General features: G+C 36.4%; 1 protein-coding gene across 1 annotated transcript in view; it reads right to left on the bottom strand.

The window, feature by feature from the left end:
• Window positions 1–24918, bottom strand: part of LOC124615672 — a 69899-nt gene that overhangs the window by 27825 nt on the left and 17156 nt on the right. Inside the window, exons 6-8 of the mRNA XM_047143699.1 lie at window positions 18838–19018; window positions 15730–16062; window positions 3190–3872 (exon numbers count right to left, since the gene is read on the bottom strand). Of these exons, the coding sequence (XP_046999655.1) occupies window positions 3190–3872; window positions 15730–16062; window positions 18838–19018 (1197 nt within the window). The remainder of the gene's footprint in view (window positions 1–3189; window positions 3873–15729; window positions 16063–18837; window positions 19019–24918) is intronic.

Genomic DNA, 24918 nt, shown 5'->3' with positions numbered 1-24918 from the left:
AGGAGTACTGACTGACCCAGTTTAATTCATGTCAGTGCTTTTGAGAAACAGCTGAGATCACAAAAATGACAAGACTTCTGGGCTTTATAGGTTCTCCATTAGATTCTATACAGAATCTGCAATAGTGTTATGCCCTCTTTTAAATATGATACTGTAGTCCCCTGGAACAAATAACTATATCGAGTGGTTGTAAGAAAACACAGCATCTGTAAGAAGCATAGCAGAAGTGACCCATCACTATTAACATCCTTCTGTTACAGGATCTTCATATACATTCTGAGCTCAAACATAATGAGGTAACTCAAGCAGAATGATCTCTCCATGCTAACCAGCACAGATTCTGAAAACATCAGTGATGCTAAATACAACTTGTGCTTTTCTCATAAGACATCCTGAATACTATGGATCAAGACAAGCAGGTAGATATAGTACTTATTGACTTCCATAACATACTTGACTAAATACCACACCAACATTTATAAATGAAAGTATGATCATATGGGGCATCAGACAAAATGTATGACATGATTCAGGGTTAGCTGATAGTGATGGAGAGTTATTTAGAAAAGTAGACGCAGTTTTAGGTATGCGCAAGGGAAGAATATTGGAATCCTTGTTGTTCATGTTGTATATTAATGATCTGGCAGGCAATATGAATAGTAACCTCAGACTTTTTCCTGATGATACAGTACATATAATGAAATAATATCTGAAGTATGCTGCAAAAATATCCAGTCAGATCTCAATTAGATTGCAAAGTGATGTGATGATTCAGAACTTGCTTTAAATCTTCATAAATGTAGAATTTTGCACGTAACAAAACACAAGAATATAGTATTCTATGACTACAATATCAGGGAGTCTCAACTGGTATCACTAAAGTCATACAAATGCTCAGGAGTAATGATGTGTAGGATATGAAATGGAATGGACACACAGGTCCAATCATAACTAATGCAGATGGCGGACTTCTGTTCATTGGTAACATACTGGAAAAACGCTATCAGCCTACGCTGTCGCTTTCTTACAATACACTTGTATGATTTTATTTTTTTATTTGCAAGTTAAGTTCCATAGCACCAAAGTGAGGAGCAAATCTCCAAGTTCATGGAACATGTCAATACATGAAATTGCAAATAAAATTAATAACAGATAAAAATAAAATGTTTATGAATCTGACAAAAGTCAGGACATAAATTTAAGTAAACACAATCAACAATACAACAAGAATCAGCTTAATTTTTCAAGGAACTCCTCAACAGAATAAAAGGAGTGATCCATGAGGAAACTCTTCATTTTCAATTTGAAAGTGTGTGGATTACTGCTAAGATTTTTGAATTTGAGTGGCAGCTTATTGAAAATGGATGCAGCAGTATACTGCACACCTTTCTACACAGAGTTAAGGACGTCCAATCCAAAAGTAGGCTTGATTTCTGCTCAGTATTAACTGATGAAAGCTGCTTATTCTTGGGAATAAGCTAACATTGTTAACAAGAAATGACAGTAAGGAATATATATACTGAGGGGCCAATGTCAAAATAGCCAGACTTGTGAACAGAGGTCAACATCAGGTTCATGAACTTACATCACTTATTGCCTGAACTGCCCGTTTTCTGGGGCAAAAATATCCTTTTAGAATGGGAAGAGTTACCTAAAAATATAATACTATACAACATAAGCAAAGTAGACTGTGAGCTGCTCCCCGTATTCCGTAATGGTCCAACTTCTGGAGCAATATTTTGTGATCAACACAATCAAACACCTTAGTTAAATAAAAAAATATGCCTAGCATTTGAAACCTTTTGATTAACCCATCCAGTACCTCACAGAGAAAAGAGAATATAGAATTTTCAGTTGTTAAACGTCTTCTGAAGCCGAACTGTACATTTGATAGCAAATTACGTGATATGAAATGATCAATTATCCTTACATACACAGACTTTTCAATAACTTTAGCAAACACTGATGGCATATAACTAGATCTAAAATTGTCTACATTATCCCTTTCTCCCTTTTTATAAAGCAACTGTACCACTGACTACTTCAATTATTCAGGAAACTAACCATTCCTAAAGGAAAAATTACAAATAAGGCTAAATACAGGGTTAACATGTGCAGCACAGTACTTTAATATTCTGCTAGGCACTTCACCATATTGATGAGAGTCCTTAGTCTTCAGTGATTTAATCATTGACTCCATCTCCCTCTTGTCTGTATCACACAGTAGTATTTCAAACATCGATCTCAGCAAGGCTTTTGCCAAGAAAGTTATATAATTCTCTGTAGAAACTAAATTTTTATTTAATTCACCAGAAATGCTCAGAAAATAACTGTTAAATACTGTACCTACATTTGTTTTATCAGTAACATAAATATTTTTACTGTGAACTGACTTAATATCATCGGCATTGTGCTGCTGACCAGACACTTTCTTCATAACTGACCATATGGTTTTAATTTTATCCTGTGAATTAGCTACAATGCTACTTAAACATGTGAGACCTATATCGTATAAGACTGACATAGGATATTGGATGTACAGCCCACTGTGTATTCTTCTCATAAGGATTGTGAAAATTACATTACTTACAGTATGTAAAGAGGCATTTAGGCAGTTGTTCTGACGAAACCTTAACCATGATATGATGCAATGGGAAAAACATTCTGGCATGCACTTTATAGTGGTTTTCAGAGTATGAATATTGATCTATTCCAACAAAGTGGACACTATAAACCTGTATGGCAAAAACTGTAGATATTATGACAACATTCAGTTAGGTTGAATACTGTGAGTCTGGTATTCCCACAGTATTTCTTTCTTCAGTTTTCATAATTAAACCACACAATTTAAAGCTGAATCATGGTATGACAGTCATTGTACATGTATGAATTAAGTCCTGAAAATCCTACCCAGAGATACATTATTAATATCAGTATAGTTCACTTTGAAACATAAAACATTTAAGTAAAAAATTAGATACAATAAAAGTTGTTACATTTGGACTTTTTCATACATCATTTGGAAGTTACAGAAATTAGACGAATCTATGGGGATTCAATCTACTATCTCTTTAATGGAGACATAAGGAGACAGGGACTAACTATTTCTGAAAGCTAGAACATAAGGAAAAGAGCAGCATTAAAAGGTAAAAACACTTCATAACAGAATATTTTAAGATATAGTTCTACCTGTAAGTGTTCAATGCTTTCTCTGCTCCCAGCACTATGAATGTGAGAGCTCCAACAGCTATCTGACTCTCATCTTCCATTGCCTGCAAAACTCGTAAAAGTAGCTCCACCACTTCATTGGGGAGCAGCAGCACAACTATCTTGTTTCCACTTGTATGGACTGTTGCAATTTCCTTAAGGTATTCTCTAATTATTCCAGCAGTGTACTGAAGTGGAACTGGAAGACTGATGGTCATATTCAATCCATTTTCATAAACTGATGCATAGTCTACAAATAGCCTGTAACTGTCTTCATATTCTATTCCATCCTGTAGGTATATAACAGAAAAGCAACTCCAACCCAAATTTTGAAGAAGTGCTAGCACAGCTGCTGCATAAGCTTTGCTGGTTGGTGCCAGCTGGAGTGGATATGGAGCATATTTCTTTCTGTGAGGCAGTGGGCCCCTGGCCTCTGAAGCAAACACTGGAATCTTCAAGTAATTTACTGAATCCATTACAGCTGATACTAAATTTGTCCCTCCGCCAACAATAAAAGCAACTGCACTGTTCTGGGAAGCTCCATTTCTGTTCAGAGACGTGTGAAGGGTTAAGAGATCTGCTATATCTTGAGCAGCCTTCACAGGGCTTCCACATGAATCCAATGAAACAGCAGCAAGATTTATATATGTGCTGTTCTTATTCACCTGAAATAAACAAGAATAACATAATATGAAAAGTGTATTACAAAAGACTCTTAATCTGCACATTACCAGTTACTTCATACTACATTCACACATTATGGTTGCTGGTAACCAAATTTTGTGAAGTCAGTCCATATTCTCATAGATTAAATTCCAAACCTCTCTGCAACATCTCATGGAGTGAGGGTGTGTGATACTGTTGATAGTGATTTGCCCAATGGATAGGGATGTTAAATAGTAAGCATACTTTGAATATTCTTTATTCTTGAAGTTCCTAAAACTAGATAACATCACACAGAATCCCATTTCAAAAAGTTGATATATATACATTTGAAATCCAAGGGTACCCTTGAACAAAAGGTGACTTTTGTCAATACATCTTTTCTGAAATGGAGTGATTGGTGTTCTGAACTTCCCTTTCAGTTACGAAACATCTGGTATTAGTTTGCTCACCCTTCCATTCTGAACATGAATGTTGTTACTGCAAAAATGCAGCATTTGTAGTATCAATAAATATCTGTCATGAAGTATTATTTCACCAATAATTGAAGTTTTGAAGAGAGTATCATTTGACCACTACTCAGAATATTTCAGTTTTTTAGTTCTTGCCATGAGCATAGATAGAGCATAGATTTACTTTCATTCCAATTGATCCGTAGTGAGGAGGTCCTCCTGGATGTGGAACATGTCAGAAAAACAACAATACATGACAAATATTTACAACTAAAACAAATAAACTAATGTACCATTCCACAGGTCCCAAGTGGAATGATCGTCATTTTTAATGAACACTAAGAGTCATTTTACAAATACTAATGCACTGAATTTAAAATAAAAAACGTTTTTTATTTATTTATAAGGTAATAAACATGTAATACAACTACTGTAATACTTATTTACAATGAACACATTACTGCACTGAAATGGTGCAGAAGTTAGATTATACTTACACACACACACACACACACACACACACACACACACACACATACACACACACACACAAATTTTCAGTAAACACATTACTGCACTGAAATTGTGCAGAAGTTATGTTGTACTTATATACAAATCAGTTGGTTTTACTAAGAAATTCATCAATGGAGTAGAAGGAGTTGGCCACCAATAAATCCTTTAGGCTTCTCTTAAACTGAATTTCATTGGTTGTTAAGCTTTTTATGGCTGCTGGCAAGTTATTGAAAATGTGTGTTCCTGAATAATGCACACCTTTTTGTACAAGACTAAGTGACTTTAAATTCTTGTGAAGATTATTCTTATTTCTAGTATTGATTCCATGAATTGAGCTGTTGGATTGAAAAAGTGATATATTTTTAATGACAAATTTCATTAAGGAATAAATATACTGGGAAGCTGTAGTTAGTATCCCTAGTTCCCTAAACAGGCTTCTGCAGGATGTTCTTGAGTTCACACCACATATAATTCTTACTGCACGTTTTTGTGCCCGGAAAACTTTAGCTTGGCTTGATGAATTACCCCAAAAAATAATCCCATATGACATTATGGAATGAAAGTAAGCATAGTAAGCCAGCTTTTTCATTTTTATATCCCCTACGTCTGACAAAATTCGCATAGCAAACAGAGATTTGTTAAGACGCTTCAGCAGTTCTGTGGTGTGCTCCTCCCAATTGAATTTATTATCAAGCTGTAATCCCAAGAATTTAACACTGTCCACTTCTTCTATCTTCTTGTCATCATATGTTTGACATATACTCTTGGGACACCCCTTACAAGTTCTGAACTGCATGTAGTGTGTTTTTTCAAAGTTTAGTGACAAAGAATTGGCTAGGAACCAGTGATTAATGTCCACAAATATTTTATTGGCTGATCTTTCTAAGACTACACTTGATTTGCTATTTATTGCAATGTTTGTATCATCGGCAAACAAAACAAACTTGGCATCTGGTAATGTTACTGATGAAAGGTCATTGATATACACAAGAAAAAGTAAGGGCCCCAAAATGGAACCTTGTGGGACCCCACATGTAATTAGTTCCCAGTTGGATGATGCCTGATAAACATGTATCAAGCTCTTTCCTAATAACACCCTTTGTTTCCTGCCAGAGATATAAGATTTGAACCATTTTGCAGCATTTCCTGTTACACTATAATATTCTAGTTTACTTAAAAGGATATTGTGATTTACACAGTCAAATGCCTTTGACAGATCACAAAATATACCAGTTGCCTGCAATTTTTTGTCTAATGAATTAAGCACATTTTCACTGTAAGTGAAGATAGCCTTCTCAATATCAGAACCTTTTAGAAATCCAAACTGTGACTTTGACAGTATGTTATTTGAGATAAGATGGTTATAAAGATGACTGTACATTACTTTTTCGAAAATTTTTGAGAATGCTGGCAACAGTGAAATTGGATGGAAATTTGATGCTATTTCTTTATCTCCCTTCTTAAACAGTGGTTTAACTTCAGCATATTTCAGCCATTCAGGAAATATTCCACTGATAAACGACTGGTTACACAGATAGCTTAATATGTTACTTAGCTCAGAATCACATTCTTTAATTAACTTTGTTGATATTTCATCATACCCACTAGATGTTTTTGATTTTAAAGATTTTATGATGGACATTATTTCTGTTGGGGTAGTGAGGGTCAAATTCATATTATGGAAATTACTTGAAATGTCTGGTCTAAGGTAATCCATAGCAGCATCTACCGAACCTGACAACCCCATCTTTTCAGTAACAGTTATAAAATGTTTGTTAAAAACTTCTGCAACACTATACACATCTGTCACCAATGTATCATTTACTCTTAATGCTATTTGTTCCTCTTCATGTCTGGTCCTACCGGTCTCCTCCTTCACTATATCCCATATTGTCTTTATTTTGTTATCTGATATGACTATCTTTTCCTTGTAATATATTTGCTTTGACATCCATATTACAGTCTTTAATATTTTGCAGTATTTCTTATAATGTGCTATAGCATCAACATTGGAAATGTTTCGGATTGACAGATACAGTTTTCTTTTTGTTTTACAAGATACCCTTATTCCTCGAGTAATCCATGGCTTCTTTGTAGATTTTCCTCTAACCTTGGTAAGTTTTGGGGGAAAGCAGTGTTCAAATAAGGTAAGCACTTTATTAGCAAAAATGTTATATTTTTCATTCATGCCATGAGCACTGTAAACATCAGTCCAGTGAATGTCTCTGAGGAGTGTCCTAAAATAATCAATTTTTGGCTTACTGATTACCCTCTTGAGCTCAGATTTAACAGATTTTATATCCTGTTCAGTATTAACATTTAACAGAAGGAACTGCATGTCATGGTCTGAGAGGCCATTGGCTATTGGTTTTGTAATATAATTTTGTTCATTGGACTTTTCTATAAAGATATTATCAATGGCTGTTTGTGAGCAAGTGGCTATCCTAGTGGGGAACTTTACTGTGGGAATTAAGTTGAATGATAGTGTTACTAACTCAAATAAGTTCTTATTCGGAGAGTCTTTAAGGAAATCTACATTGAAATCACCAGCAACCACTATTTCTTTGTTTTTGGTTATTAAATGGGCCAGTACAGCTTCAAGGTGGTTTACAAACAGATTAAAGTTACCTGCAGGTGCTCGATATACACTTAATATTATGAAAGATTTTTTGTGAAAATCTAATTCTGTTGCACATGCTTCCATATGCTGTTCTAGGCAAAATTTATGAATGTCTATGTTCTTAAATTTATGACAGTTCCTGATGAATGTGGCAACTCCTCCTTTCTCCATTTCTGATCTACAAAAGTGAGATGCTAACCTAAACCCTGTAACACTTAAAAGTTCTATACCAGTGGTCACATGATGTTCAGAGAGGCAGATTATGTCAGCTGGGTTTGAAGACTCTAATTCATCTATGCATATAGTTAATTCATTAATTTTATTTCTCAGTCCTCGAATATTTTGATGCAATAAAGATAGCTGACATTTCACATTGTCTGAGTTAAAATTGGGTGGAGTTAAAATATCTGCTGACAGTTGAAAATTCTTAACCAATGGCTGTTTATGCTGATGTAATAAGCTGGAATTATGTTTTTTGATTTCTTTTTCAAACTGAAGGTTTGTCTCAGTTCTAACCTCTCTTAAAATTTGCTTTCTTTCTGTCCTCCCTACCCTAAAAAAGGGTCTTTTCTGAATCCTATAACCACTGGTATTTTACCACTCATGACAGTGGCTCCCCCCTTTAACTTTCCTGCTATTTCCCCAGCCAATTTACCCTTCCCCTTCCTGTTGAGGTGAAGGCCATGCCTAGTATAATCCCACCTACTGAGAGAATCAACATGAACCACACCAATGTGTGACCCCGCACCCGACATGAGCAGCCGTTCCAGCTCCAAATTAACTCTCTTGACAGAAGAGTTCAAATGAGGTCGGTCATGGCGCCCAAGAACAGATACAAACTCAACACTAGTATGCTTCGATGCTGATGCAATCTTCGCCAGGTCACACTCTATACTGTACCCAGGATTTCTGTCAATACTGTTACCTGCCCCACCCACTATAACCACGGTGTCTTCCTTAGTGAAATCTTTGCAAAGTGATCCTAAATCCTCTGTCACCTGCTCCAGACCAGCACTAGGTTTAAAAAAATTGGTGACCTGGTATTCTGATCCTAGTTCATCCTGCAAGAGTTGGCCAACACCTCTTCCATGGGAACTACCTAACAACAACACTTTCTTTCTCTTTTCTGATTTCCCTACATTCTTACTTTTCAATCTGCTGCTGAAAGTTTGTTGTGCCCTGTCTACACCTGCAACTGCTTGAGGCTCACCAGCTTCTAACTGAAGCAACAGGTCAAATCTATTTTCCACATTCACCATAAAGCTGTCAGACAAAGTTCTAGGCCTGTTCCTCCTGTTGCCTGTTGCCACTTCCCACCTCTCTTTACCCTTCTCCCTCCTTAACCTGTCAAGATCTCCCCTGGCCTTGTCTAATTCAGCCTGAAGGGCAGCAATTTTCCCCTCCTGTTCCAGTATCTTCCTATCTCTGCTACAAATCCTACAAAACCACTGATGAGTCTCATTTACTTCCCCTATTCCCACGCCACTACAGTCACCCACATGGAAAAAACTACAGGACCCATCACACCAAAGCCCCGACCTAACAATTCTACGGCAAGTCAAGCACTTTTCACTCATGATAAACGTAATAGTTGATTAAGAATAAGTCAGTTAAATTACAGATAAACACGAAAATATGGTTACACAAATTTGGCCTATACTCAACTGTGTGTAAACAAAAACAAAAGTGCAAAGTTTCTGAAACAACAAGTTAAACTTTACGCTACTTTCCGGAAATGCTAGTTAAATAATGAAGAGGTAAGCTAAGTTAAATTGCTGGAGAGAGCAAGGAACAACTAAGCGAAATTCTATAGATTTGCTGCAGCAGAACGTAAACAAAAAATACGACTGTACGGTCTTTTCGCGTTTTCTGCTATATTACGTAAAGAAAAGTGAAACCTTTAATGGTACACTTAAACGGCACACTAATACACTTATGAGAAGAGTTACTGCCAAGAAACAGTACTTTTCTGCTATACACATTTCTTTTGTAGACCTTTGAACAGCTTCTTTCCACGAAGAGTACTGATTCTGATTCCGATTCTTTATTTGCCGTTGATCACATGTAGTGAAATAGGCTTTATAATCATGTCAAGATACATAGGAAGTTACTATATTAGTTAGTGTTTACATTACAAGTACAAACTATTTATGGTACATTAATCAGTTGTACAGTATTTCAATCATAGACTTCAAACTCAATTTCTATATTACAAGTATCCAAGAATTCTGTAAGACTGTAGTATGGATTGTCTGTTAACCATTTGTGCAGTTTACTTTTAAAATTATTGAAAGGTGTATTGAATGCAGTATGTGGTAATTTGTTATATAATTTCAAACAGTTCACTTTGTAAGAGTTGCCTGTTTTTGTCAGCCTATGTCTAGGAATGTCAATACTCTCTTTGTTTCTGGTATCATGAAAGTGTATGTTCTTTCCCGTGTTAAATTTTGTTCTGTTCTTTTTAGCATATATTAATGATGCATAAATATAAAGATTTATCACTGTCATTATTTTCATTTTGATGAATAAGGGACGGCAGAGTTCCCTTGGACCAACCTTGTACATTATTCGTAGCACCTTTTTCTGCATCAGTAGTACATCAGTAACATGACGGGAGTGGCCACATAGTAGCAGGTCATAAGACACATGAGACTGAAAAAGTCCAAAGTAAGCTGTTCTGAGATATTTGTTACTTACTATATCAGACAATTTCCAGATGAGATAGGACACACTTAATAACTTTTTGCAGACCTGGTTGATGTGGGGTTGCCAGATAAGTTTGGAATCAATGTGTATTCCAAGCAGTTTTACAGATTTTGGTTCTGCATCTTTAGTCAGTCCAAAGTGCAGATGCTGGGTTTTCTCTGGATTGCATAAAAGTTTTCTAGGCAAGAACCAGTTTAGTGTTAAGGTCAGAGTGTCCTGTGATTTCTGGTGTAGCTTTTATAAATCTCGATCTGTGCTGATTAAGGTTGTATCATCCACTCAGACCCAGCATATGATGGCAAATCATTAATTGCAACACTGAAGAAGAAAGGACCAAGGGCAGAGCCCTGAGGTACAGTAGATGTGACCATTCATAGAAGAGTGTCTATTTTGAACTGACACAAATTGCCTCCTGTTATTTAGATAATAATTGATTATTTCTGTCACTGTATTATTTATACCATAATACTTTAGTCTGGCTAGTAGGATGTCAAAGGGGATACAATCAAATGCCTTACTCAGATCAAAGGTTCAAGTGAGACTGTTTATTTTCAAATGCAGTTGATGTCTGACTAACTATTTCAAGGACTGCAGAGGTGGTGGTTTTCCCTTGTTGAAAACTGTGCTGTCTATTACAGAGAAGGTCATACTTTTCAAAATAGTTGATTAGCTGTTTGCGGAAAATTACTTCAAATATTTTGGAAAAGATTGGAACAATAGACACTGGTCTATAGTTTTCAGGGAGGTGTTTTCTTCCCTTTTTGTGTACAGGTATAACTTTGGAAATTTTGAGCTGATCAGGGAAAACTCCAATTTCTAGGCATTTCAAAATGGCTCTGAGTACTATGGGACTTAACATCTGAGGTCATCAGTCCCCTAGAACTTAGAACTACTTAAACCTAACTAATACAAGGACATCAAACACATCCATGCCCGAGGCAGGATTCGAACCTGCGACTGTAGCGGTTGCGCGGTTCCAGATTGAAGTGTCTAGAACCACTCGGCCACAGCGGCCGGCTTCTAGGCATTTATTCATAATAAAAACAAGTGAATTGCAAATGAGGTGTATTGTTCTTTTTATTGTGTAGTTAGATAGCCAATAGTAGTCTGTGCTTTTCAAGTTTGAAGATTTTCTGTTATATCTGTGGGTGTGACAGGATCCCATGAAATTCATACCCTTTAGGTAACTGGTACGTATGACTATTTAATTTTTTATTTCAATTCTTTTACTGTAGTAGTAAAATATTTATTGAGCTCTTATGGTTCATGTAGAACATCTTGTGTTTGGGTAGAAGTATGTTCTTGTTTTATAATGTCTCAAGCAGTCTTGCTTTTGTTTGGGGCTCATCCTAAGTAATTTTGAGAGGCAGCTTGTTTGGCAAGTTTAAGGTTGGCTTTATAATGTTTTTTTACATTTCAGGTAGTCTTTATAATAAGTATCATTTTGTTCTGTTGCAATTTGCCATTTTTATATGTTTTGTACAGTGAAAGTATCTTTTCCCAGAAACTAGCAAAGTCATCAGTGTACCATTTAAACTTTTTACCTTTTCTATTTGGTTTAGTACTGTTTCTTTTCATTGGTGAGCAAAAGTACCATAAGTCAGTATATGTCTTAAGGAAATTATTAAATAGAGTTTCAACAGTTGATTGATCTGTGTCATATTTATAAGCAAAGTCCCAGTTTACCTTTCTGAGGGAATCTGTGAATAACTTAAGATATTCCTCTTTCTGACCTCATGTCATGCTTGCCTTCTTATTTGCAGCCTTATAATTCTTATCAGACTGTGTATCCTGGTATGTTAGGAGTAGAGGATCATTATCAGCAAAACATTCATCTGCACTACTTACACTATATAGGTCTCTTGAAAAATTAACTATAATATTGTCCAAACAGGCATTTCCATGTGTCAGGCTATTGTTAGTATAATATATATTTAGTGATATGAGTAGGTTTATGAATATTTTTGTGTTGAATTCCTCTGTGTCTAGCAAGTAAATGTTCAAAACACCACATATTGCTACATTTGTTTTGAGTTTTATGATTTTTCTCATCATCTGTTCAAATTTCTCGAAAAATGAGTTAACATCATTGTTTGGAGATCTATACAAGCTAACTATTACAATATTTTGATCTATTAGTCTTATACAAGTAAATTCACTATTTAATTCTGTGGAAGATGAACTTACATCTATTTTAGAGAATTGTATACATTGTCTGATAAATATTGCGGCCTCTCCATTTTTTCTCTCATTTCTACACATTATAGCTGCCAGAATGTACTCATTAGGTATGAACAATTATATTTGATATTCTGTAAGCCAATGTTCTGAAACACACAGTACATTAATTTTTTTTATTTTACAAAAATGTTCCAACTCGAACAGCTTGCTCCTAATGCAGCAAATGTTGACCTTGTTTTTTTTTTTTTTTTTTTTTTTTTTTTTTTTTTTTTTTTTTTTTTTTTTTTTGTTTTTTGCAAAATATTTCTTCTGTAGGTTGGTTTATATTTGTGGTAAGTTCCCTCTTGCCATGCCGAATCAGGTCCATGTCCATTGAAACTGTTCCTTTCATAGTCACTAATATCTAATTATCTTACGTTTGTAAATTTAGCACAAAAATATCTCAGTTTATCATTAGTTTGCCTAATTTCTGTATTGACACATGACCAATCAGGCAGGTCATACCCGAGTGGTAGAGTGGCTACAATAACATTGGTGAAGGATAAGTATTGTATTATTGAGATCACTTTCTTGATGAATCTATTGGTATTGTTTTTGTTTACGTCATTTACACCTCCAATCAGCACTACACAGTCCTTTTTCTGTGAGTTTGGAGCATTCATTGTTTATACCAGCAGTAACTGTCTCAAAATTTGGCTGTGGTTTTACTTCACTGTAAATACTTATACTGTTCCCAGCCTGCATTGACATTATATTTGAGATGTTTCATGTATGGCTGTCCCTAAATAATTTCACCTCGTCTTTCTGTGGACATGCTGCACTTTCACATAAGACGTCTTGTATTCATTAGCAATTGAGTGCTGAACAGTTTTTTTTTCACACGGTAAGTCGTAACATTCTTCAAAATTGGTCACAGTTAATCTGCTTACCCTTTTGATTTTCTCCTGCACAATACCTGCACAGATGATGTTTTTTGCTCTGTGCCATGTATCCGTACTTGAAGTGTAGAAGTCATTCAGATGAGATTCTTTTCCACATAGTCTTTTCTAAGTCACTTTATTTTTCACTGAGAGCAATATACCTGTTGTTTAAAGCATCAGTATTACTCTGAAGCACTTTTATTATTTTGTCTTTGTCCCTGATGGCGTTTATGATTTCTCATTCATGTATTTCCATGACACAGGTGTGGCATGTCCAAGTAAAGTCGTTCGTTGCAAATTCTACACTCACTTTCAAGCATTTCTCATGGAACCAGCATCGACACATTGTGCACTGAACTCCTTTTTATCATCTTATTATCACTTTTAATTGCATTTTTGCTGTGACAGTTTTCATTAATAACATTAACCAGTGCCATCTTGCTGAATCGTACAGTTTAGTAACTATCAGTCTCGTCTACAATAATTGAGCCTAATTCTGCACAATGTCTGAAAAACTTGTAGTGCACTAGGTTTTCAGAAGCGCAATAGTCACACCAGAATATACTGTGTCAAAATCGTGAACACCTGGTTTCATCTGCTTCCTGTACCTCTGAGATTTCAGATGGAAAAAAAAGAAAAAAAAAAAAGAAACTCACTTCCATTACCATCATCCATGAAAATACATTCTATTTACTTGTCACAAAGCACATGCTTACACATTTTCAAATATGTGACAGTACGAAGCAAGGCACAAGTCCAACAAACTGCTGCTTCTGCCATCAAAGTCACATCAAGGAACCATTATTAATGCTGCAGATTTCTGGGTTCTCTACAAGTGATGGTGTATTACCTCATTGCAAGTGTTTATTAAGATAACCTCAAAATTACACTACTAGGAAAAAGACAGACTGCTACTCATATTATGGATGACCTATTGAGTTGCAGACAGGCTCAATGAAAAGACGGTTACAAATTATAGCTTTTGGCCAAGCACTTCATCAGCAAAGAAAACACACATTTACACAAGCAAACACACCTCACACAAAAATGACCGCTATCACTAGCAGCTCTGACTGGTCAGAGCTGCCACTGGTAGCGGTCACGTGTGCATGGATTGTTGTTGCTTGTATTAATGTGTGTGTGTATTTTGGTCAGAGCTGTTGGTGGTAACAGTCGTGTGCTTGAGGTGTGCTTGAAGCAAAATGTGTAACGGTCTTTTCATTGAGCCCATCTGCAACTCAACAGGTCATCTTTATGGTGAGTAGCAATCTACCCTTTCTTTAGTATTGTTGATACTCCATCCTGGAGTTTCCATTGTTTGAAAACTCAAAACTTATATATCTGACATTAGCACTCCTGGCATGCTTAGCCCCTGTCACATATATACATCAGTAGCATTTGAGGCATGATGTCAATGCATAAATATATACATTTGTAGCAGTTATAGGGTTAAGAAATGTCTACATAATAGTAACACTAAAGATTCTGCATCAGCAGCTTCTACTGTGATGTTTCATAAAGTCAACAGCTATTCTTGTGATGAATTTTACTGGAAACATTAACAAGCATTTAATAATTTTATTCCAGTTCTTGAGAGCTTCTGAGTGCAACTGGAGAAAATACTGTATCTCCAAGACTCAATAAGTGTGTGTAGGACTCTCACACTGAGAGATCCATACAAACTTAATTATGTATATAGACAGTTCATCTATAGGTTTTGATGAGTGAATTTGCATATATCAAAATATGTGAAATAATGGCCATATCTTTTGATTGCACTGACATATAAGCTTAATGCTTTTACTGTGCCAAGGGAGTGTAGACCTCAGTATTTGACTCACATTTCAACTTGATACCTCTACCCATTCCTACGAAAAGGTGTCTTGACATACAGACAGACAGACAGATTGACAACAAAATGATTGTATAAGGATTCCATTTTTGACAACTGAGATACACAACCCTAAAAACTAAAGTTGTCTCAATATGTAAATTTTTTATGAATAATAAACTACTCAGTACCTAGCACATGATCATTTGTGTAAAACTTAATTCCAGTATTTTCAGCCTTTATGAAATATCAAAGAGAACATCTTTTATACAGAGATACACCACTTCCAATCTGTCATTTTTAAAATTCATTTCAAGATAAGTACTTCCGCATGATGATAATATGAAGTTCTAAATTTTTCATGCTTATAGCCTTGTGTAGCTGCTACAGAACAAAAATTTCATAAATTTTCAGCTGCAAACTATGTATAGGTCTGTATTATAAATGTTGGTTTACACAACACAAAAATGTATCATTATCTATGTCTTCCAAGGAGACCTTACAGTGCTTTGGATTAAATAATGTTTTAAAAGTATTCATTTTAAAAAATTTCTTTATAAAATACTTGCTGTTATGAGTAAAAAATCACAAACTATAGTTTATTAATATTGTGCTACAAATCATTTCTGCACTTACTTGTTCAATGGCCCATAAGAAGGCCTCTAACTGTTCAATGCCTTTCTCATGTAATTCTGATCCACATTCCATGGGGTTTATTGATGCTTCATGTATATCAAATGCTGCAGCAACATAAAATTTTGTGTTTTTTGTCTTTTCCTGTTGCCTCAGTGCTATCGTTCTCACCCATTCTGCTGTTTCCAGTTTGCGATGATGACCTCTGCACTGTGAACAGCTAGTTCTTGTTGCACACTGTGATGTCAGTGACGAAACTACAACCTCGCTTCCCATATCTCTGTATGTGTATACGTCATCCAACAGGTTAAGTGAACTGTTCGAGAATAATGCTACCTGGACAAATAACAAGAACAATTTACTCTTAACACACCATTTAATGCTAAATTCATGTATGAACACAGAAATTTCTCTTTTTTTTCAAAAGGAAAATTTACTTGTGAAACCTATAAAATTACAAAGAGACAGAATGGCAGGAAATTCCAGTAGTGTTGATAAATACTGTTCATTCAAAAGTGAAAAAAAAAAGTTATTCATACTCTCTCTGATGTCTATCCCTTCAGCTTTCTTCCCATTTGTCCCACAATATATGGGCTACCTCTGAGTCTGAGTGATCTGCCCTTCTCTCTAACATTCCCAAACTCTCATTCCTCCCTGAGGAAGAAGTTGTATTTCTGAAAGCTATGGACAGTTTTTATACATAAAACCCTCTAAAACAAGATTATAAGAAGAAATGCCTGAAAATCTTTCATGTTTAAATTAGCAGTGAGAAATGATTTACAAATTTCGTAAGACAGAGACTCATAACACGTTTCTCTGCTTGTTTCAACACGTGCATACCCTTATCAGGTCATGGTCTGCCTCATCTATTCAAAGACTGCTGGATGCTGAATGTTTTCACAAACTTCCACGACACATTGGTGAAGTGTCTCTGCAATAGAGTTTTTTTTCTGTGCAAGCCAATTTTTTTAAATGACAAGATCACTAGTAATTCAAAGTACTAAGGTTGAATTAGTATGATGGCTAGTAACTGGTCCTCCCCTACCTGTCCATTTGTCACAGTACAAATCAATGAGCTTGTCACTGAGATGTGGTAGTGATATGTAATCTCACTGACTTTACTCATTTCCAAGTTCTGACATTATGGAATCACAATAGTTGATTAAGATAAGAAAGAAGGTTGGAACTTAACATGTAGATGTATGATCTTTTATTTCAGATCAACTGATGCTAAACACATTGTGTACTGCGTTATGGATTATGACATATTTCAATTTTGATTATGAGCTGGAATCAAACTGCTATTGTACATGATGGCTGAAAGCATCAGCATTATGCAGTGGGTAGGATGAGTGGCAAAGAACAGCAAGATATCATGGAAGGGGTTTGCAGCATAATGTCTGAAGGTATCTGACAAGAACTAAATGTTAGATGCAGTTTGTGGGAGAGACACCTCTTAGCAACAAGCAGGTGGACCTGTCCCAGGCCTTGATGCCTGGGAAAGAAAAAACTGACCATCAAAAAATTATGTTTTCTAAGATTTAGCATGAAGTGATTAGAACACCACATTATAAAAAGGGAAAATATTAGTAAAATGGCTTTTGTGGCTTCACAGTAGGGCCTAGTCTAAATATTATTAGTAGGAGCTACAGACTATAATGTGAAAGACAACACGTTAGGTGTTGGATGAGGTGAGGCCTGTGTCAAATTTCAGTTTCACCTCAGTTGCATAAACAGCTTTCTGTTTGTTCATTTTATGTCAACAAAGTCTGAATACATACGGTCATGTAGGCAGTGCTCTTATTGGTGGAGTTAATCTACATTTTGATGGTGACAATATTTACAGCCTTAATTGAAGTTAATATAATGAACAAAGCAAATGTCATGTAATATGTAAGTTGGACGCTGTTGATTATCTAGCTGTATACAATCTCAGTGTTGTTAATAGATCATTGCAGGTGACCTTCTGGTCATGACTGTGGAGTTACATTATTCAGTGTCTCTGAGAATATCAAGTGACTTATTGTTAACAGACCTGAAACTATTCTAGTGTTTTGTTTTTATGTCCTGCATGGTAGAGCAGCAGTGTTTATGGTAATTTTATATGTGAGTAGCTATTTCAGTGAACGTGAAGTGTCTTTGTAATTGGAATTAGTTTTCAGTAGCATAAGCTCTGTATATTCTGATGAATGCCATTTATAGGTGTGCATAATTGTTGTAACTAGTGTATGCCATCCAAAATAGAGGACATAGAGCCTCAGCAAAATGAAGATGAATGAATTTACCGTATAATACCTATAATTCCAGCACACACATTCCTTTACTGTACCATTATGATTTAAATCCACTTACAAATTCTGTGTGACGGGGTGTGAATGCATGGTTGGAATCAAGTGGAGGTCATTTTGAACATTTGTTATCAGTATCTGTCTTGAGAAATTTGTGTAATGACATTTCATTACTACCTTAAAACTGAGGTCATATTTTTATGGACATTTTTAATTCTTCCTGTGTGCCAAATCTGCTTGAAAAGTTTGCAAAAGCATTTCTGATACTGTAACAATACGAGAGAAGGAAAGTTGCTACTTGCCCCCTCCCCCCTCCGCACTTTCTCTTCAACCCTCCGTCTAAACTGCAACATTTCACTGTCCGTCACTCCCATCGTACTATCCCTCCTCCTCCCTGCCCCAGCCTCCTCCTTACCCCCACCCAGTCGCCACTCCCATCTTGCACTGGTGCTGCCGTTCACAGTGTAGTTTCAGCGCTCTGAGAGTACAGATGTGTGTGCAAGTTGTGCTTGTGTGAGTGTGTGTGTGTGTGTGTGAGGACCAGGGGGGAGGGGGGAGGGAGAGGGGAGGTGCACATTACCATTACTTATCTGGCATATAGTTCTTTCTTTTGTAGGGAAGAGAGGACCAATAAACATTCTATGTTGTAGAATAAGGCTTTTTCATCTCCATTAATTTATTTTGTAGACAGTGTTGGTATCACTTTGTAATTAATTCTACAGATTTATGATCAAATAAAAGTATCCAGGATTGCACAAAAATAAAGAAATGCAATTTAAAAAGTTACTGCATGTGCACCAGGTGAAACTCAATGTTTACTCACCCTTTCATAGTGAACATCAGCAGCTGTATGACTCCATTCATGGATACTTCTTTTAAGATTAAATATTTCAATAGGAACATTTCCTCCTCCATTTTCATTGAACTGAAACAAGCTGCTATGAATACCATCTGCTCTTTCAGAAGTTGTTGATCTGAGATATTGGTTTAAAGTCAATGGTGACCTGAAATACATTGACGTAAAATTTTAATGAGAATACCTGTCTTGATCCATAGTTATCAATGAAAACAAGTATTTCCTTATATATATTAGACTTGGATATTACACATTTTTCACCTGTTTTTAGTTGATCAACGAATTTAACTCTGTTTTTTAACAATGCAAATGCATCCATGTACCTTCTAGTACATTATGCACAACACCACAATTTAAAGTTTGAAAACCTGTGTCCTTTGTGAGACATAATATGATAAACATGCTGACATAAATTATTTTCCGAAAAGAAGAGGCCTGAGTTGTATACAAGCACCTTGAAAAGACTCTAAGCATTTAAACTTCACCCAGAAGGCCTTCTTTGGAAAAAGAGAACATATCCACATTCACACAAGCACAACTAACACCTGCACGGCCATTATTATTGGCCGCTGTGGCCTATCTGCAGACTAATATCATTGTTATTCCCTCATGGACTTTTCATTATTTAATTTTCCAAAAAGTGAAGATGTCAAGGACATAAAACATTTTTAAACTGTTAGATAGAGAAAAAGTGTACTCATCAAGCAGTGGCAGAACACACACATAAAAGAAGGTTATAATTAAGCTTTTGGAGTCGGTGGTTCCTTCTTCAAGCAGAAAGATTGAAAGGGAAGGAGAGGGGTAAAGGAAAAGGACTGGAGAGGTCTAGGAATAAGGACATATTTTGGACATGCCATGGACTTTGAAACAATGAGTCAAATGTAGCAACGAACATTTGTGCAGTTTGGTAACTACAAGAGATCTAATCATAAATGAGTGGCTTGAGCTTGATACAGGACACCTGAAGAAACTTGTAGATATATGGTCATCTTATGCCCAATATGCTTATTAACTTGGGGTATATGTAGAACATACAATCAGGTGTTCTTGCACATAATCACTACTGAAGTCATTACATTTTCTGTGCCATATCCCCGTGCCACAGAAGTGTTGTACCTGCTCTCTTTACAATTATATCATTGCCTATTGAACTACATCATTGTCTGCAAAAGCCCACCACCTACATTTTTCTTCAATTTTGGAGATGACAGGAAGTTATTTGATATGATAGATGGACTGTATTTGGATACACTGACATTTACTATGACAAGTCCCTTTCAACTGTAGCCTTCAGTCACCATTTTTACCACATAGAATGTGGAAAGTTTCCAGTATCCCTTCTGTCAACAAGCATTTTATAAAGAACAGTTCACAAAGCATATATATTATGTTGATTCATAAGTCTTCTGATGGTTTATGACCTGGTGGGTTGGGTAACTTCAACAGTTCCCTGGATACTTTTGTATGTTGCTACTGATCACCCTCCAATCTTTGTTTCACCACTAATGTCACTGCTATCCTGTAATCATTCGTGACAATTTTATGTTTATTCATAACATTCACATCATGAACAAGAATCAGTTAATGAATATTAGCAGATATTTCTCATTTTGTAACCAGGATTTGAATCATGGTGAAGATTTAGTATTTCATAGGATTTTGAATTAACAGGATGATTTGAATGTATTTTCAGGATATGACAGTGCAGCAGATGACGTCTGATAAACTGTGGTAGATTATGCAGACAATAAGGAAAAAGACAGTGTTAGCAATTGTGAAAAACAACTTCTATTACAGTTTTACTAAACATTTCTGTTTTCAGAATAACTTTTAAACTTAGTATGTCTTCTACAAAAATTCTTCATGAAAAATAAAAGGAACCACATGATAATCAACCCAACATTCTAAATTTCTGCAGCTACTTTGCGCATTATATGTGGTTACCATGACATTCCAGAAAGACAAATTACTTGCATTCAAAAGACACTGTTGAAAAGGATAGTCTTTTGACTGTAGGAGGACAGGGCATGACTTATAAAGACTTAGAACAATGACAGATAAAGAAAGAAGGAAAATACAGCAATCCTTTGTGTGTCACTCCTGTAGAGACCACAAAGACAAATTTAGAATAAATAATTGTGCACATAGGTATTTAATCAATCACACTTGCTGCACTCGATACATAAATGGAACAGGAAAAAACCTTCATGTGTGGTACAATGAGAAGTATCATAGCCACGCATTTCAAAGCAGTACACATATCACAGCTATAGACGTAGACAGAGTGCAGGAAGATTAGTCATTATCCAGGTTTGTAACTGTTCTTTCGTAGACAACTACAGTGAATTTGCTTTTAGGATAGTCACGAACTCATGATTGGTTCTCATTGTTTTATCTTTTAGTGGAATTTTGCTACTGGTCAGATATGTGCTTATCCTTAGAAAAACGTGCTACTTCTGGTTTCCATGTCAATTCTGTAGTGCTATCATGACTGGAAGGTTGGTTTGAACACCACAGTGCTTTACTAGACGTGATCTTATTAGAGGTGGTAGGATGACCTTTGAACTGATGTATCCAGTCAGCAATAGTGGGACTGACAGTTTAACATGGATTCTGAACCATGGTGCAACTCAGCATTTTTTATGCTAACAAACATTGGCAGGGGTGAAAGAAGCGAGAAGTATCAGATAAAAATTATAGGATTGATGAGAGATTGATCCAAGATCTCTGCATTAGTTTGGCATTTTACCACAAATCAACAAATAACAAGGTATTTAAAATTAAACACCAAAAGTAAATATAAAATCCTCCTTGTAGTTGGTTTCAGAAATATTGCTCAAAAAGAAAAAGTATCAACAGTGAATGCAAGATGAGCATCAACATAGGCACCAAGTGAATATGATGCAAATGCTTACTTACAAAAGCAGATCATCTTTCATACAGTGTAATAGAGGAAAGGTTTGGAAAAAGATTTAACAATTAAGTGGCAAAGTTGCTTCAGACAGTTGGTCTACAGGAAACACTGTAACAGAATGTGAAAGAAATCAATATGATATACTAGCATCAGGCAATTTTGCTAGCATTTTTTGTTCTTTTATCTTTTCAGTTTGTCTTACTGCCTTTTACTTAATGTTAGGCCTTGGGGGATTTTATGACTGCAGCACTGTATGAAAAGGAAAATTAACTTGAGAGAAAACTGTAAATTTACAAGGTGATTCAGGATGGGCAAAGTAAAACTGGTCTGAAAAGTTTTTAGTATAAGACTGAGGCAAGATTGATCCTTGTAACTGAACATCACAGAAGATGCCGGAGATGACTACCATTAATATTGAATCTTCACTGTATTCAATTAATCAGACTGTGAGACATGTGTAGCAGCTATGTCTTAGGGACAGCACCAATATCACTTTCAATGTTCTGCTGTAGTTCTTCCATTTTGTGGAGGTTATGACCCTTCAATTTGCCCCACAGGTAAAAATTACAGGTAGAAAAATCAAGTGATCAAGATGGCCAGGAGACTTCACTGGCTCTCTTGCCTGTCCTCACCTCAATGAACACCACACCTCATGCACACATGACCAGGCTGTCAAGGCAGTGTGTTTTGTTGCTCTGTCTTGCTGAAAATATCCTTACAGCCATTCATCTTCCTTGGGCTGATCCATGTATGGAATAAATAGTTTCTGGACATACCATTTAGCATTAATAGCTTGGTGAAAGAATTGTGTTATGATGTGAATACCAAACGTTGTGCACCAAACTCCAGTCTTGAAAGTATGGAGTGGTCTTCAAATTATTGATGCATAATGGTACATATTCGACGAATTCAATGCATAATGGTACACATTCCGTGAGTTCACGTATCCTTACAGTCTGGACCAGACCTCATCTGAAGAAATGAAAAACTGATGATTTGAAAATCCTGACTCCACTACACTCAGAAACTGCTGGCAGGACATACAAATGTTCATCCAGAGGCTCATGCACAACAATGAATTTGTAAGAGGACAGATGCAGGTCATTTTTGACAATATTTTGACATGATGATATTTTAATACCTAGTTGAACAGACAAACAGCATTGAGATTTTGTTGGACTTTGTTCCCGGCACTTTCTTAACTCCAGCAATGTTTTCAGGTAATCAAACTCTTTTTGGGTAGTTACAGTTTTTATTCACTACAGAGCCCATTTTGTCACTAAGTGAGCATCATTTTGTGTTGCATTCAACTGGTCACTAAACACATCTGCTCCTCTCGTTCACTCAGATGTAATGACACAGCAAAGTATCCAGCATAGAGTATGCATGAGATGTGAATTCACAGACATGTGACAGCAGGCAACTGGGCAACAAAATCTTAGTTTCCATCACTTTTTTGTGACGGGCAGTTCTCTTGTTCATTAACATAAGTCAACACCATGTGAATCTTACAAATATTTTCTGGGCCAGTTTCATTTTTTGTCCACCAGTAGAATGTCTGGCCAGTGCTTTCCATAAGGAGACAAAATTCTATGTACTGTGATATAAATATATAAAACCAGAAAAAATCACTCTAGCTTCCAGAAGTATTAATTCTTTCTGTACACAGGGAAGAAGAGTAGTTTGGTGGAGGTTGGAACCAAAAGCAGGTCAGATCTGAGGTTGAGAAGAATGCACATGTGAAGACAAGGGGTGACGAAGACCAATAATTGCTCACCCTAAGAAGACTCTTGGTGCAGTGGGTGACAGGAGCAGCTATTTCAATAGAAGTAAAATGGCATCCTGCACTACTGACAAATTTCTCAGTGCAGCCAACCTAGTCAGCCATAGCCAGCAGATGACACTGTACCCAGTAGTTCTACATACTCATAAATGAAGCTATGTTATTAGTCAAACAGTGGAAACTCCAGGTAGGAATATCAACAGTGTAGGAAAAGGTAGAATGCTACTTACCTTAAAGAAGACATGTCAAGTTGCAGACAGTCATCATTAAAAGACACTCACATACAGCTATCAGCCACAGCCTTTGTCAATAGAAAGGACAGTCGCACAACTTCCGCTCCCCGTCTCCTCCCCCCCCCCCCCCCCCCAACCCACCCAACCACCCACACACACACACACACACATACACACACACACACACACACACACACACACACACACACACACACACACAAGCAAGCACACCTCGCACACACGACTGTCGACTCCAGCACCTTGTGCCAGAATGCAACATCATGTGAGATGCAAGTAGCAATCTGGAGGGGACAGGGAAGAGATAGTGTGTATGGGTAGGGAGAGAGAAGGAAGCTGTGTGGTGGAATGTGCAGCCAACAGGCACAGCATAAGGAGGTTGTGGAACAGGAAAGTGGGAGAAAAAGAAACAATTAATCTCCTCCCCATTCTCATCTCCCACAATTTACAGTCCTATGCCAAAGCATCCTCCCTTCTTTCCCCATTCCTCTCCTTTTTTTTCTTTTTTGTTCCTTGTTCCCCCACCTTCCCATCCCACAACCTCCTAATGCTGCATCTGTTGGTAGTCTCTCACTCACTGTGGCCAAAAGCTATATGTGAGTGTCTTTTAATTGTGCCTGCTTGCAACTTGACGTGTCTTCTTTACAGTAAGTAGCAAGCTATGTTATTAGTTTCAGGTATCTATACTTGATCATAATCACAGGCTAATGTTGATATGTGAAACAATATGGCTACAACAGTGTCAATGTACTAACACACAGTATTGAAAGCTAACATTTGTAGTGGCCAGAAACAAGTGAATATTGGTCTGAAGTCACATATTGTCTTTTAACTTCTATCAAAGCAGCTACTCTCATCAGCAACAACACTGAGAGTCTTCTTAAAAGTGAACAATTAATATGTCAGTGGACTGTTTCCTTTCCTTCAGCTGTTTCCCCTTCTTTCTGGAAGAGGGAATCTCTCATTTTGAAAGTTAGTATTTGTGCAGCTTTTTTGTCTCCATCTAGTAAGCAACTTTTTATCACTACAGACTGCTGTTTCATACTGAAGATTACTTCCTGCAAGACACATTTAGAAAATAATGGAACTACTACTAAGAA

This window comes from Schistocerca americana, chromosome 5, assembly GCF_021461395.2.
Source record: "Schistocerca americana isolate TAMUIC-IGC-003095 chromosome 5, iqSchAmer2.1, whole genome shotgun sequence".
NCBI classification, from domain to species: domain Eukaryota; kingdom Metazoa; phylum Arthropoda; class Insecta; order Orthoptera; family Acrididae; genus Schistocerca; species Schistocerca americana.
This window is presented reverse-complemented; position numbering and strand designations above follow the sequence as displayed.